Source organism: Schistocerca gregaria, chromosome 3 (assembly GCF_023897955.1).
Source record: "Schistocerca gregaria isolate iqSchGreg1 chromosome 3, iqSchGreg1.2, whole genome shotgun sequence".
Lineage (NCBI taxonomy): Eukaryota > Metazoa > Arthropoda > Insecta > Orthoptera > Acrididae > Schistocerca > Schistocerca gregaria.
In genome coordinates this window covers 847,299,764-847,317,209 of record NC_064922.1, presented here as the reverse complement: position 1 = coordinate 847,317,209, position 17,446 = coordinate 847,299,764, and the positions used below count along the sequence as shown (strand labels likewise).

At 44.6% G+C, this 17,446-nt stretch overlaps 1 protein-coding gene across 1 annotated transcript in view; it reads left to right on the top strand.

Moving 5' to 3' along the window:
• The window catches only part of LOC126354754 (corticotropin-releasing factor receptor 2-like), a 310,840-nt gene that overhangs the window by 288,577 nt on the left and 4,817 nt on the right, over positions 1 to 17,446 (top strand). Inside the window, exon 10 of the mRNA XM_050004635.1 lies at positions 16,958 to 17,138. Coding sequence (XP_049860592.1) covers positions 16,958 to 17,138 — 181 coding nt within the window. The remainder of the gene's footprint in view (positions 1 to 16,957; positions 17,139 to 17,446) is intronic.

Sequence of the window (17,446 nt, the reverse complement as noted above, 5' to 3'; positions counted from 1 at the left end):
AGTCGAAACAAGGCTCCGGGAGTAGAGAACATTCCATTAGAACTACTAATGGCCTTGGGAGAGCCAGTCCTGACAAAACTCTACCATCTGGTGACCAAGATTTAGGAGCAGGCGAAATGCCCTCAGACTTCAAGAAGAATATAATAATTCCGATCCCAAAGAAAGCAGGCGTTGACAGATGTGAAAATTACTAAAGTTTCATAAGTCACAGCTGCAAAATACTAACACGAATTCTTTACAGTCGAATGGAAAAACTGGTAGAGGCTGACCCCGGGGGAAGATCAGTTTGGATTCCGTAGAAATGTTGGTACACGTGAGGCAATACTGACCTTACGACTTATCTTAGAAGAAAGATTAAGGAAAGGCAAACATACGTTTCTAGCATTTGTAGACTTAGAGAAAGCTTTTGACAATGTTGACTGGCGTACTCTCTTTCAAATTTTAATGGTGGCAGGGGTTAAATACAGGGAGCGAAAGGCTATTTACAATTTGTACAGAAACCAGACGGCAGTTACAAGAGTCGAGGGCCATGAAAGGGAAGCAGTGGTTGAGAAGGGAGTAAGACAGGGTTGTAGGCTCTCCCCGACGTTATTCAATCTGTGTATTGGGCAAGCAGTAAAGGAAACAAAAGAGAAGTTCGGAGTAGGTATTAAAATCCATGGAGAAGAAATAAAAACTTTGAGGTTCGGCGATGACATTGTAATTGTCAGAGACAGCAAAGGACTTGGAAGAGCAGTTGAACGGAATGAACAGTGTCTTGAAAGGAGGATATAAGATGAACATCAACAAAAGCAAAACGAGGATAATGGGATGTAGTCGAATTAAGTCGGATGATACTGAAGGAATTAAAGTAGGAGATGAGGAGCTGAAAGTAGTAAAGAAGTTTTGCTACTTGTGGAGCAAAATAACTGATGATGGTCGAAGTAGAGAGGATATAAAAAGTAGACTGGCAATGGCAAGGAAAGCGTTTCTGAAGAAGATATATTTGTTAACATCGAGTATAGATTTAAGTGTCAGGAAGTCGTTTCTGAAAGTAATTGTATGGAGTGGCCCCATGTATGGAAGTGAAACGTGGACGATAAATAGTTTAGACAAGAAGAGAATAGAAGCTTTCGAAATGTGGTGCTACAGAAGAATGCTGAAGAATTAGATGGGTAGATCACATAACTAATGAGGAGATATCGAATAGGATTGGGGAGAAGAGGAGTTTGTGGCACAACTTGACCAGAAGAAGGGATCGGTTGGTAGGACATGTTCTGAGGCATCAAGGGATCACCAATTTAGTATTGGAGGGCAGGGTGGAGGGTAAATATCGTAGAGGGAGACCAAGAGACGAATACACTAAGCAGATTCAGAAGGATGTAGGATGCAGTTGGTACTGGGAGATGAAGAGGCTTGCACACGATAGAGTAGCATGGAGAGCTGCATCAAACCAGTCTCAGGACTGAAGACCTCTACAACTACAACAACACAATGTCCTTTAATTTCGTCTCCCCAGATATCTGTGTTATAGAGGTATAAATTCTTCTTCTATCTGCCGCTGTAATTATCGTCATTATTGTCGCAATTATCGTCATTATTATTGTTATCCTTATTACAATTACTTTTACTATTATTACTATTGGTGTATGCAGCTGCAGCAGTACAAGTAAAGCCAGTATTAACTTTCTTAGTTCATAGTTGGTATAACCTACTCACATTTCCACTTAAGACACTAAAATCATTTTAGTACTAGTTCTCATATGACAATTGTAATTTCCTAAGTAACTATGATGAATTAGATACTGGATGTGTGTAATCTTGGTCAAATGTAAGATAAAGCCCAATGTCCCTAATAATATCAGGTTAAAAAAATAAATAAAACAACAACCTGTGCATCGTTTGGAGTGGGGTGGACTGCAGTGGAAACACTTTAGACAGTGTAGACTCATATTCAGTATCTACAGACGGAAGACGTCTCAGAGTTGCTCTTGTCTACAGTGTGTAACCTGCGGTGCCGGTGGAAATCTAGAGCGTCAAACTGTCAAAAGCAGATCTTTAGCGTCAGAAGTACCACATTTTGATGGCTGTAATAGATTTCGCAAAACAATCAAGGCATACTATCCCGCTGGTATACCAGCAATGCGTCATACCCAGCCATCAACGAATTCGCTTCACAAGCGGACGGTACGGAGTTCCCATAACCGATACGATTCGTACTGACAGAGTGTGTAGGGGTCAACTAGGACTTCAACGTGTGTAAATAGGAAGATTCAACTATCAACTACCTTCGAGAACAACGAGTGTGAAAATTTCGGCGTGTTTACATACTTTGTATGGTCTCTAAGATGCAAGGAGACCTCAGCCGAGATAGTAAACGCTTAGTTGCATAAGCGTGATGTCTCTTTACCAAATCTCGCTGCTTTCTTGTGAGTTATCTATATTTATACTCGGTACTATGCTTCGATACACCTGGTACGTCGCGAAACTGTGTGACGGCCAAGAACCGTTTATGAATTCAAATAGAGTTTTTTGTTGTTGCAATAATCATATTGACAAAAACCATCGACAACAAAAATTCGGCGTTTATTACGTCTGCTGTATGTCGCAATAACTATTGTTTTCAATGTTTCTACGACCGGTATCCTGACACGTGTGGTGCTCCATGGGTTACATATTACACTTGTCACAAATGAAGATACAGTCATATAAACAAAATGACTATACTGATTTGATTGAAAGTTTCCGTATATCTTTTCTGTGCTTCCAGCCTCCTTAAGAAGACAAACTTTGTCTGAAATCGCGGCAGGTTCCAACGTGTGACACTCTCGTTCGCCGGTCACACACTCATACAAAGCTGCATGCCTGCAAGACTTACAGATGAACATGGTTGAGTGTAGTATGATTCATGTGGACTCAAGGCTTGCTGCTACAACACAGCCGTCAGACAGATTATTGCTAAGCAGTTAAAAGGGCTTTGTGGCACTATTTTTACTCACTCATACAGTTTATGAGGTCATAGACGGCTTATGTCCATAATCATATTAAAATGCCGTGGAATTTGCACAGTTCTATGGCCCAATGAATTACGCCTGTCCAGTCATACATTAGGTTTGAATGATACATAATACATAAATGGACAACAATTGTATCATCAGAAACACACTCATTTTCAAAATCAAAACAAGCAAGTAACATGTGTCATCTGTTGTGCTTATTTCCTAGGGCACTGTAATGTTGTTGATTGTAGCTACAAGACATCTGAAATTCACAGTTTTCAAATTAAATTTACATACATAAACTCTTGACAAATTATCTTCACCAGAGCAGTTGTTCCAAAAATTAAATGAGTTTCACAAGAAAGTATACAGAATTACATGAGTCTCAAAACATTCTATCTCTCCTTCCAAAAGGGCTCCTGAGACGACAATTTACATTTACAAAGTGACACACGTAGAACATGGCGCTAAACATGCACACAAATGGTCTCTGCACAGTCTTAAGCATCAAGGTAGCCGGCCGCTGTGGCCGAGCGGTTCTAAGCGCTTCAGTCCGTAACCATGGGGCTGCTAGGGTCACAGGTTCGAATCCTGCCTCAGGCATGGATGTGTGTGATGTCCTTAGGTTAGTTAGGGTTAAGTAGTTCTAAGTGTGTAGCTTCTGATGATTTCAGCTGTTAAGTCCCACAGTGTTTAGAGCCATTTGAACCATTTGAGCATCAAGGTAAAGCGAGGCTGTGCCAAAGTGAGGGCCGCCCTTTACTCAGCGCTTGATGTAGGAGCAGCAGCGGATGTCTGTGGGTCCCTATCTGGTCCAGTGCAGCATCAGTAAGGCAGCTGGGCTGTTGGCATCGTCTAGAACTGGGAGCATTTGGCCGTCTGTCGCGCTGTCTGATGGGAGGGAATGAGAAACCAGTGTGCTCGCATGGTGCCGAACAACTTCACCTCAGGTAGTGTGCGCCGGTCTTGTCTCTCGATTGGGTAGCTGAAAGAGTTCAAACCTCCCTTGGATTAGATGGCGAGACAGGGCTGGATCTGGTGTACAGCCAGTCTCCCAGTGAGGATTTATTCTCTTTGCCACCGTGACAGTGTGTAGCTTCTGATGTCTCCACCGTCGGTGGTGCCTGTCTGCGTCGTAGTGCACGAATGCAGGGCAGCTCATCCGGATCGTGACCACCTGGTTTTGCACGCCGTCTGTAGGGGGAGTGTGCCTGCTTGGGGTGCCCCCTGGGCCTCGTTGTGGTGCCGACTCGTCTGCGGGTCTTTCGACGTCAGGGACGAGCCGCCGGTCCGGCGGTCCCATTCACAAACGCTCGGTGGGTGGTTGCTGCCAGCTGTCATTTACTCGGCGCCAGGCCGGCTGCCAGGCTGTGGAGGAAGTGGCTTTCACTTTCGCTGGGCTGTCGAGGTGGCAGGTAGACCCCGAGCCGTTCTGGCATTCGTTCGGCGCTGGTAACTGGCCCTCCATTCGGCACGTCTCTGGGGCGCTCACCCCAGGTGTTCTCCTTCAGGCTGGCACGTGGTTGTTGTCGCCGTCCTCAGAGTGCTGCCTTGTGACGCCCTACAGGACGAATCCATAGTGGGTGTGATAGGTCCTAAAAACTGGACAGTCCTCGTATAATGTTTCACCGCTAATGTTTTACATCCATCTTTGTACACAGCTTCTTATGAATAGAATGACAACCAAAAAATAATGTCTTTCTATAAATACTTGAGTGATCGTGATAAAAATGAAAAGGAAAAATACGTTTTTGATACACACTACTGGCCACCAAAATTGCTACACCACCAGAAATGCAGATGATAACCGAGTATTCATTAGATAAATATAATATACTAGAATTGACATGTGAGTACATTTTCACGCAATTTGAATGAATAGATCCAGAGAAATCAGTAGCCAGAACAATCATTTCTGCCCGTAATAACGGCCTTGATACGCCAGGGCATTGAGTCAAACAGAGTTTGGATGGCGTGTACAGGTACAGCTGCCTATGCAGCTTCAACACGATACCACAGTTGTGACGATCCAGTTGATCGGCCACCATTGGACAGACATTTTCAGTTGCTGAGAAATCTGGAGACTGTGGTGGCCAGGGCAGCAGTCGAACATTTTATGTATCCAGAAAGGCCCGTACAGGACCTGTAACATGCGGTCGGGTATTATCTTGCTGAAATGTAGGGTTTTGCAAGGATCGAATGAAGGGTAGAGCCACGGGTCGTAACACATCTTAAATGTGACGTCCACTATTCAAAGCGCCGTCAATGAGAACAAGAGACGTGTAAGCAATAGCACCCCATACCATCACGCCAGTATGGCAATGATGAATACACGCTTCCAATGTGCGTTTACCGCGATGTCGCCAAACACGGATGCGACCATAATGATGCTGTAAACAGAACCTGGATTCAGATTGAGATTTTCCCTCTGCAGCGGAGTGTGCGCTGACATGAAACTTTCTGGAAGATTAAAACTGTGTGTCGGACCGAGACTCGAACTCAGGACCTTTGCCTTTCGCGGGAAAGTGCTCTACCAACTCGGTCCGGAACACAGTTCCAATCTGCCAGGAAGTTTCATATCAGCGCACACTCCGCTGCAGAGTGAAAATCTCATTCTGGAAACAACCCACCGGGCTGTGGCTAAGCTATGTCTCTGCAATATCCTTTCTTTTAGGAGTGCTAGTTCTGCAAGGTTCTCAGGAGAGCTTCTGTAATGTTTGGAAGGTAGGAGATGAGGTACAGACAGAAATAAAGCTGTGACGACGTGGCGTGATATGTACTTGGGTAGCTCAGTTGGTAGAGCACTTGCCCACGAAAGACAAAGGTCCCGAGTTCGAGTCTCAGTGCGACACACAGTTTTAATCTGCCAGGAAGTTTCAGAACCTGGATTTATCCGAGGAAAAGACGTTTGTCCATTCGTGCACCCAGGATCGTCGTTGAGTACACCATCGCAGGAGCTCCTGTCTGTGATGCAGCGTCAAGAGTAACCGCAGCCATGGTCTCCGAACTGATAGTCCATGCTGCTGCAAACGTGGTCGAACTGTTCGTGCAGATGGTTGTTGTCTTGCAAACGTCCCCATCTGTTGACTCAGGGATCGAGACGTGGTTGCACGATCCGTTGCAGCCATGCGAATAACATGCCTGTCATGTCGACTGCTAGTGATACGAGCCGTTGGGATCCAGCACGGCGTTCCGTATTACCCTCCTAAACCCACCGATTCAATATTCTGCTAGCAGTCACTGGATCTCGACCAACGCGAGCAGCAATGTTGCGTTATGATAAGCCGTTATCGCGATAGGCTACAATCCGACCTATATCAAAGTCGGAAACGTGATGGTACGCACTTCTCCTCCTTACACGAGGCATCACAACAACGTTTCACCAGGCAACGCCGGTCAACTGCTGTTTGTGTATGAGAAATCGGTTGGAAACTTTCCTCACGTCAGCACATTGTAGGTGTCGCCACCAGCGCCAGTCTTGTGTGAATGCTCTGAAAAGCTAATCATTTGCATATCACAGCATCTTCTTCCGGTCGGTTAAATTTCGCGTCTGTAGCACGTCATCTTCGTGGTGTAGCAATTTTAATGGCCAGTAGCGTAGAATAATTATGACATGCTTAAAATTTACAGTTGTCTTAAATATATGGTGTGAAGTGTCTCTTGTCTGCGTGTTAGTACCATTTCCCATCATGCATACTCCTATGGTAGGCCGACATTGCATCCATTCTTACCTCGACGTGCTCTTTCCACACAACACTTAGTATTAACTTATTGCCTCTCAATTTTACTTCCAAGCACTTTCTACTCTTAGATTATGGCTACACCACGTATACTCCTCCTGTTCTTGATACTGTCGGCGGCATTGTCACCCAATGCCGAAGTGTTCTGAAACCAGGTTTCCGTTTGCCTGCATCGATACTCTGTCTCACACCTGCTCCTACATTCGCACATCTGACACTTATAGGTGCTATCAGTTCCCGCTTACTTGTTGCCTTACATGTTACGAAAATAAGATTCCCTCTTGTTGGATTACCGCTGGAATAAAATACAGAAACGTAAATTAGTTCTCCTATGTCCTTATCCCCACCAGTGGTCGCCTTTTTATTGTTGCCACCTTTTTCCTGAAACGGTGGTACGACACACCATAGTGACTGCCACTGTACGTGCTCATGCCCTATAGTCTATTTCGCTTACGGCTTTCTCGAGGCACCTTCAAAATAAAAAAAAAACCAAGAGTAGACTGGCGATGGCCCGGAATCCCAATTGGAATAGTGTCTGATAACAAACACCCGAAAGTTTGGACAAACATGCGCAGTGGCATGACCGCAATCTCGTAATCACTAAACAGCAAAAAGCAAAGTACGCTCTCCTCTTGGGTCGTGCAGAAGGTACCGCGGAGAAGGGACAGAAATACTCTCACAGGCCATAATGGAATTATGGAAGATACTACTGCGAGACTATTCTGCTGAATTTGATGTTCATCATGCGTTACGTGAATAGCATTCTTATGCTGCTTGTAGCGTGATAACGGACAACAACAGTGCGATACGAAGGCACAATGACCTACTGTCACAAAGGGAAATGCAGGCTGGATCCTGAGCTTAGTTCAGTCAATGTGCAGAGGTTGTCATATCACCAAAAAGGTGTCAGTTAAAACGAAGATCTATTCAGTCCTGACTATGATTTTCAATCAGGCAATAAACACGATGACGCAATGATGTAACAACCATGCTACTCATTTGAACACGTTACTCAAGGAATCGTACCATAACCTAATAAATGACAGTTACAAACACATCAATTGCAGATATTCAACAAAATGATAATGTAGACTGTGCCACGCATCATCATCTAGAATTTGCTAATCTTTTAATGTTCTATGTACAAATTGATTCTAACCTAACTGAACACCTGATTTTAAATGGTTTCAAGTGACAGATATGATAATACCAAGAGATTTCCTTGGTTTAATGTTTTCCAAGTTCCAACGTGTTCATGTGAGCGACTCTGCGCAATCTGTGAAGTCCATTGTAGACAGAGTAAAATTTGTGGCACAGCAGTTTCTGCTTGCTAGACAGACGGGAACTTTTGAAGAATGCATAATTCTCTAGCGCGTGATTTTCTGTTCCAGATCTCTTTCCTTTTCAAACCCGCCTCACGTAGCCTCCTCAGTGCCAGGTCAACAATTTGCTTGTGTTGCATACATGATCTCAGGGGGAGGTCCACGACTTCATGTGTTAGATCTCTGGGTTCGCTCTTCTTGAGAGTAGTCACTATTGCTATCTTAATGACTTCCTGTGACAACTCGTTCACCACCTCCTGGAAGTCGTGTAGGAATACATCCCACGTGGCGTGTCGTTTCGCACAGTATACATGGCTAACGGTTACCGAGCTTTTCATTGTCCTTTACAATGGGGACGATTGAGGATGCCCTATAGATGTGTATGTCAGTTTAATACTGTGTTTTCCTAAAATATATTATCTTTCTGACCGGATCTGGGGTCCATATTCCTATCCACATGATCTATGTGGTTGAGGAAATCATTGCAGAAGGCTCTGCACACTGTGTGGTTGCCTCTTTCAGATGGAGTATGGTGACATACCTAGATTTCAGTTCCCACTATTACCAAGATGTAACTGCCCTGAAGAGCCAAGCAAACTGGTACACCTGCCTAATATCGTGTAGCGTCCCCGTGAGCACGCAGAAGTGCCGCAACACGACATGGCATGGACTCGCCTAATGTCTGAAGTAGTGCTGGAGGGAACTGACACCATGAATCTTCCAGGTCCATCCATAAATCCGCAAGAGTACGATGGAGTGGAAATTATATCGCAGTGCATGATACTTGCTTTCCGCACCCTCGGCAGGCATCATAAATTTTATAAATGGCACCTGTACTATAGAAGACGCCGGCCGCCATTTGCAGCAACAAGCATCAATACTCAAACTAAAGTTTTATTCGGTGGTTTTGATCAAGTTAGAAATTAGAATATTATTATAATGAAGTTTTAATGCCACCTTACAGAGTTTATTAAATGAAATATGCCCATGAGTGGGACATAGACAGGTGATTAACTGAGATACGCATCCCAAATATTCTGTGAAATGATAAGGGAACATGGTGTGGCTGGGAGAAGTCACTGTAACATATTTGTATAATAACACAATCACATTTATTCAATAAACATTACCATCTCAAATATTCCCTCTCACTTATTAGGGAATGCTGGCGTGATACAAATAGTATAATATCTAAGTAAACTTAGTTAAACATCCGGCTAACATGTGCCGTGAATCGACAATGACTTCCGCCTGCACATTTCTATCATCATTTAGCCACACATACACACACTAACACTCACTCTATTCGTTTTATCTAACGGATAAAAGAGGAAGGTTCCCATACACCAAGTGGCACAACATTGGGAGAGAGCACATGGTTCCAACTGTAACTTTAATTCGGGCAAGTCCCGTCTTCACGTTTAACTAACTACGCGAGTTTTACTGGATATTCTGAAGCAACAATTAAATCACACGCGTGAATTTACGTAGAAGACCCAGCTAGATCACGAAATGTGATTACGTCGAGCTGAAGCTTCTCACCAAGAAATGCACGGGGTCTGCGGACCACGTGTTACCAATCTCTCCACAATCAGTAGCCAATAAAGACATTTAAATAAAATACACTTTGCATATATCCTTCTCACTCACACTGAAATGCAAATTGAATAATTCTGAGTATTACTCGGCAATGAGCGCCTGTTCACTCCCAAGTGCAGAGAACACAAATTCCCATGAAATTACTTGGCAAGAGAAATCATCTCCCTATCTCTCCTAACCGAGATGATTCTAGGAAATACCATAGCGGCTTTCCTCAGCAGGGAAGCTGCTTCCAAGTTCAAGTGAACACGGAATACTAAATCTTCGCTAACTATTGGAGCGATAGAGCAGAGCGTGCTTACTCACCCAGGTCTTCTCAGCAACAACCCCGATTCCGTCTCCCACGTCCGGGTCCACACATCGTGGCCGCAAGGACTCAGAGACACCGCACATGGTTATTTGCCAACCTAACGAGCGCTAATGACGCGCGTGGAGCTTATGCCTCTTTGGTCCAGTGCAGTCGCGCTCTACTAGATTCGAGGTTGGCTACACTTCCACTATGCCTATAGCACACCCACCGCCGACATCTCACGCATACCTCATCATACGTTCGCATTCACACTCTGCAGGCAATTGCCATGTCTAATATTAAAATGATCGTCTATATTTACCTAACCCTATCTCACTAATTATCATCAGGCTCTTCCCTGAGTGTCGGAAGGGCACTCAGGTGCCTGTAGTTGTGGGGCCGAGCCATGTAGCGGCTTACATGGAGCCGTTACAACAGATATGCTCAATAATATTCATGTCTGGGGAATTTGGTGGCCAGCGGAAATGTTGAAACTCAGAAGAGTGTTCCTGGAGCCACTCCGTAGAAATTCTGAACGTGTGGGGTGTGGCTTTGTCCTACTTGAATTTCCCAAGTCCGACGGAATGCACAATGGACATGAATGGATGCAGGTGATCAGAAACAATGCCTGTCAGAGTCGTAGCTAGACGTATAAGGAGTCCCATATCACCGCACACGACCCACACCATTACACAGCCTCTATCAGCTTTAACAATCCCACTGCTGACATACAGAGTCCATGGATGGTTAAAATGGTTCTGAGCACTATGGGTCTTAACATCAGAGGTCATAAGTCTCCTAGGCTTAGAACTACTTAAACCTAACTAACCTAAGGACAGCACACACATCCATGCCCGAGCCAGGATTCGAACCTGCGACCGTAGCAGCAGCGCGGTTCAGGACTGAAGTGCCTAGAACCGCTCGGCCACAACGGCCGGCTGAGTCCATGGATTCATGGGGTTGTCTACATACCCGTACACGTCCATCTGCTCGCACTTCTGACACGTTGAAAGATTCTCTTTAGGCGTCTTTGCTCCCGTTCTTGCAGAATCTTTTTCCGGCCGATGCGATGTCGGAAATTTGATGTTTTACCGGATTCCTGATATTCACGGTGCGCTGGTAAATGGTCGTACATGATAATCCCCGCTCCATCGCTACCTCGGAGATGCAATGTCCATATTTATTACTTGCCATTGTAACAGCAATAAACGATCTAACGCCTGCGCCAGACACTTGTTTTCTTATATGGGCCTTACAGACCGCAACACAGTATTCTGCCTCTTTACATATCTCTGTAATTGAATACCAGTACCAGTTTCTTTTGCGCTTCAGTGTACATCCACATTTTCAAGTGAGGTTTCTTCCTCATCTTCTTTTTCATTCATTAGAATGTTTTCTAGATTCCCCAACATGTTATCAAGGCTCACCTCCCGCCGAGTTTGTTTATATCCTTGCGCGATGTGACAACGCGCATGACATCATGAATGTTAATCTTCCTCGCGTTTTATGGTGTAATTTAGGATGAGGCATCCGGCAGGAATTTTCACACGTATTGTGTGATCAGCAAATGTAATTCTGTGGACATATTTTTGCAATGTGAGCTGTCCTCATTCCACATACAGTACGGCCTGATGTTGGTTCACGAACTTCGCCTGGCGTGATTTCGCAAGTGATGAGGAGGTGTCTTCTTGTCTTGTCTTGAGGACAGGTCATTTTCAGTTTAGTTATACTGTTGAACCGTGAATTTTTGTTTCAAAACCTTTTCTTATGAATTTACTTTATTTGCTAGCGATTGATCAAGCACATTAACACATTTAATCACACTATGTGAGCGTGGAAGTAGGTGCCAATGGGCAACTGATGAAAGCAAATTAAATTCCTTTCAACAAATGGAAAAAGCCTTAAAAAAAAAACAGATGTAAAATTATAATCAGAAAGCACCCTCTAAATTTCAAGTTACAATTTATTTAGAGGCAGAAAGAACAAATGTTGACCGTATGAGCTTTCGGGCTGAGAACCTTCCCGCTCACTTTTGGCACTGCCGTAGTCACACTCACAACAACCTATGAAATACTACACTGATGCAATTCTGCAACACACCAGATTACTTTAAACTAAAAATTTTAACAACTCACACAAGCACATAAACTATGCACCCTCTAGGAGGGATGGAAATGGTACAGACACTAACATTAAAAAAATTAACTTGCCACCGAAGGTGCCACTTGATTTTAAAAAGAAAAACTCTTACGCGGGAAGGGTGGCCACTTTATATACTAAAATGACCATTTAAATAAAAAACCATGAAATGAAGTCTTACATAAAATATACAAACATGCTGTACATCAGGGCCACACAAGGTGCATGCACCGGTGCATCGCACAGTGTAGAGTGCAGGAGACGGCTGCGCTATGTTGACGACGGTGCAGACCCCCCCCCACTCCTCGGCTTTGCGCAACAGCGCTGCCTCTCACTTCCTTAGCTTGTGTCGCTCGCGCCGCCTGTCTCGACCTGTTTCAAAGGTTTTACCCTGTTGTTTTCGTCATTGCCAAATACTAATGTACACTAGGTGGAGAGCTTAGATTGGTGTACCGGTACAAAAGAGATTTATATAATAACTGTAATGGTAACAATTTTAAATTTGCTTTCAACACAAATGTATCTTCCTATGCGCTCTTCATTTTATTTGCAGTTATGCTACTAAGATCTAGAACAAGAGACTGGCTGACAGCAACTCTGAGAGAACTTTGTAAATTACAATTAAAAATATTCGCACGCAATCTAGTTTTTGTACAAGACAAAACAGAAAAAAAAACCTTTCACATACACAAGTGGAACCAAACTTAGAAATAATCTTCGCTGCTTCTCTGTGTAACTTGGGAAATTCTTCCTTCGGAAAATTCTGGTAGAATTGGAGCAAACCTTTTGTATTGTAAAACACATCCTTCCGATTAACATCGCTCTGCAAATCAGTTAGTTCGAAATGTAAATCTGAAGGCGCACTTTCAATATCCATCGAAAAAGGTTTCACAAAAACATCAAGAATTGGCTGCAGGTAGGTAATTTCCTGAAACAATAACAAAGCCAATGTTAATAAATGAAAGTAATGTAAGCCGTTGTTTCGAAGTACAAAAATGCGATAGATTTTAATAAACATGTAATGTGTACTATTGGTTTTAATCTAATGTTACACTTGCATATGTAACGCAATCTTCTTTATTTAGCTGTATGTCATATACCAGCACATTACCTGGAATCGGTCGTTAATCGCATTTTCGAGGGATTGTAGCACCTCGACGTATTTTTCAAAGCGCGCTCCTTCCTACACAGATGCTGTCAAACAAAACATAGTACCGTTTTGATTAGAGCGGTTATAAAAATCAGGCTGTTTTAATAAAGGTACAATTTATATCTCGCTTACCTAGTTCAGGAAAGTGTTGCGTATTTTTCTCTGAAAGGTTGTTTTTGAGAAGCTTCAGTTTATACCGGAAAGCGTTTATTTTGCTGATCATATCGTTGATGAGATTGTTTTCTTTTTGGAGTTTCAGACTTAAATCATTTAGGAGAGCCATAATGTGTGCTAAAAATCCTAAATCAGCTACCCATTCAGGGTCATGACAAAGTGGCTCCGGACGTCCTTTGCTCTCCAAAAACTGAGCCATAGTGTGGCGTAGTCGAAAAATTCGGGAAATCAATTTCCCTTTGCTCAGCGAGCGGACCTCAGCGTGGTAGGGAGTATCTGGATACTCCTCCTGAAAGGAAATCAAAAATTCTTTAAATTGGTGATGGGTGAGTCCATGAGAACGAATGTAGTTCACGATACGCACCACTACCTTCATCACATCTTGAAGACCGATAACTTTCCCACAATGAGCCTCTTGGTGTGCAAAACAATGAATGAAAGGTAAATTCGGCATGTTAAGTTTTTCCGCAGTAGGCCAATAAACCCTTTTGCTTTACCGCACATAGCTGGTGCCCCGTCCGTGGTACTTAAAACACCTTTTGCCAAGGGAGTCCTATACCTTCAGCTGCCATTTCAACAGTTGCTAAACTATCCGCCCCTGTAACAGCGTCCTTCAACGAAATCATATCCAGGAGCTCTTCCGTTATATGTAGGTCGTCGTCCACGCCACGCAAAAATATTGCTAACTGAGCCGTGTCGTTAGTATGCGTGGACTCATCAAGTGCGATGGAGTGCGCTAGGAAGTTTTCAATTTTGCCTGCCAGTTGTTCATGCAAATTCTCAGCAATGTCGTTGATTCTCCGATGTATTGTCATTCTGGAAAGTGGTATTCTGCTGTACGCGGGAGCTAATGTGAGATTCATTGTCTCTACTACGTCCAACATAATGTTTTTTATTAATGGCCCGTCCATAAATGGCCTCCCAGCTCTTGCTAAACGTAGAGCAACTTTGTAACTAGCCCTGAGAGTCCTTTCGCAACACCCCTCATCTTCTTCACCCTAAAGCAGAGAAAAAAAAAGATATGTTAGAAATAGTTTATGCGAAAACGAAAACTAGTGAATCCAAACAAATGTTATTTCGTTTCGTATGACCTTTAACCAAAATATACATGCTAAAGTACTTGCAACAAACCTCGTTTTTAGATACAGAATTCTCTTCGGCAACAGTTTGCAACTTCCGTATTTCTTCCTCTCTGGCATCCCCTGTTATATCACTATACTTTTCTGAATGTAATTTTCTGTAGTGCCTTTCAATAGACGATTTTCTGACACACGTGATTAGTGTACCGCAGATTAGACATTTGGCTTTATCGTCACAACGCACAAAAAAGTAGGAGGGTTTCCATTCCGTTTTAAATTGACTTTCGGAAATTTTCCCTTTTTTTGGAGCAGGTGGATCCATTATTCCGGTAATTGTCTTCCGCTTATGTATTCCAATGACTAAGCCGTCTGGCAGCGCACAGCGTCGGCCTCACCTAGCAAGCCGAGCTGAGGCGAAGTATGCCGAGTTGAACCGATGCACTGTGCAGGCCCTCGCTGCACCTCGCTTTGCACGCGTGCGGTTTTCCGTGTTTGTGCTCCCCTGCTCTACATTATACATATACCGCCTCTCAAGATGATAGGAAAGATAAAAAGATATTTCAGGAATTCGGCCGTTACACTTCAATCAATAAATTCGTTAACACCGAATCCGACAAACATGACAGAGGCAGCTATTAACATACGGCAGACCGACAGACAGACAGACAGACAGACAGTAACTGCATAACAAATGTGGACGGGAGACAGACGAGCAAGCTGGGGACGAGAGACTGACTAAGAAAAGAAGTAGAATTTAACAAGTAAATGAAACAAGATATCACGAATCACTTAACTTCTAATAAACTGCGATGTCTGGCGAAGACCTGACGCAGCACCCCAAAACGCTGTCCCGAACCCTCCGCTGCCAGCCGCTTCAACGGACGCAGGAACGCGCGCCCCAATCTCCCGTCTCACGGCGTCGAAGCACGCTCTGGCCAGACTGATGTCGTGGGTTGATTCTTATTGCTCTCGTGTCGGCCGTGAAGCCACTACCCCTCGCTATACGGCGCGGCCCACTGGACTGACGTGGCGACCTAACATGCGCCGACGCTCAAGACGGACAAGTCATCTTCTGTCTCAGTGCGCAACCGACCAACCGATGGATCCAACCGCCAGTGACCATTGCCTGAACAAACTCGAGCAGACTGGCGGCCTAACACATACTAGCACTCCGGCTGACAGACAGACACTGGCTGCCCTACACTGACTCGGTTGACCAACTGAACCTGGCGAGTTTTTCTTTTTTTCTTTGTTGTAATTTCATTCCCCTGCCCCATATGGGCAGGGGAGGGCTGTCAGCGGCACAATCCGCCGCTCTTCAGCCGAGTGATGCGACAACTAATATAAGAATAAAATGTTTCAAAATAAGGCGATAAAAAAGGAGAACATAAAACAGAGTAAGGGGAGAAAATGGAGGCAAAAATACACTGACATGGAGACGTTCATTGGAGACAGTTAAAAAAGTCACCAGAAAGTTAAAAGAATGGAGTTGGCGTTTCGTAAAACACAAAGAAGACACTGAATGCACATGTACAGGTTAAAAGTCGGCCACAGTATTAAAAAACACTCCAGAACAGCACACTTAAAACCCACTTGGTGCACACAAGATGAAGAATAAAGCTGCCAGGTGGGACCTACCGAGGGAGAAGCCTGAGAGGATGGAAAAGGAGGGGAGAGCAAGGGGCAGCAGGGGCGGCGGCGGGATGAAGAGAGTAGGGATGTCAGCGTGTACATGAAGAGGCAGGAGACGCATGGGGCAGGAGATGAAGAGGGAAGAGAGGGCAGGAGGGAGTGCAGAGACACTGAAAGGGAGCACAAGAGAGTGAGGGGGAGGGGGAAGCTACTCAGGAGAAGGGAGGGGGAGGAGAGAGAGCCCTGAGGAGGAGGCAGAAAGATGGGGTTAGTGTTGGTAGGAGGGGTAGATGTCAGGGCAAAGCTCATCATCTGGGAGGGGTAGATGGTGGAAGTTGCGTTGGGAAATGAGATGGAGGGTGTGGAGATGGAGAGAGGGTGGGACACAACGGTAAAGGCGCGGCAACGGGTTGGATGTGGAGAGGAAGGGAGACACCAGGGGGTGAGGGGGATCAAGGCGGCGGACAATGCGGATGTGTTCAAGGAAAAGGATAACCTGGCGAGCTCATAGCGCCCCTTAAATGCACGTGAACAGGCAACCTTTCCCCTTTACCACCAGGGGGAGACACCAAAGATGCGATTGCCACAGCGGCGCCACCGCCAGAAACGGAGGGCGACTGCTTCATACTATGCGCTGCGGCGCGCTATTCAAAAGAGCAGCTTTTACCACGGCTCTACTGTCAGTGTTTAAGCTTCATGAACACTCAATTTCCCTAGCACAAAATTGCTCTAGCTCAACTAGACTACATAAAGACGTGATGATAGTACTACAGTGGCTCATACGTGATGACGGGGGTAAAAGTGCCTCTGGCGTGTGCAGTGGTGAGCAGGTGGCTCGGCTGTTGTGTTATACAGGAAGGCGGTGCGGGGGACGCTGGCACTGCTGCCGCTGTTCGGCCTGAACCTGCTGGTGTCCCTCTACCGGATGCCCAACCCGTCCTGCACCTGGGAGCTGCTCTACGCCTACTTCGGGCTGCTGCTCGATGGACTACAGGGGGCCTTCGTCGCTATCAGCTTCTGCTTCCTAAATAGAGAGGTACATTATTACCTGTCACTGCCCCATGCACCTTCGCAGCTGGCACCATTGGTCAGGGGAAGGGTGGTCGAAAGCCTACTTTGACCTGCTGGAAATCAGACAACTTCCCTTCTGTTATTTACGTATCTTTACTTACTTCATAACTTAATTAATGTTTTTATGTTGTAACACTTTGTTTCTATCGTCTCGATTGTCTGTTTACTGATTACACTGAAAATCGTGAAATATGATACGAATGTGTGAAGTGGATGACAGTTCCATCTTTAAAACAAGTTAATGACTCTCCCTTCGTTGGGGACCACATTCAT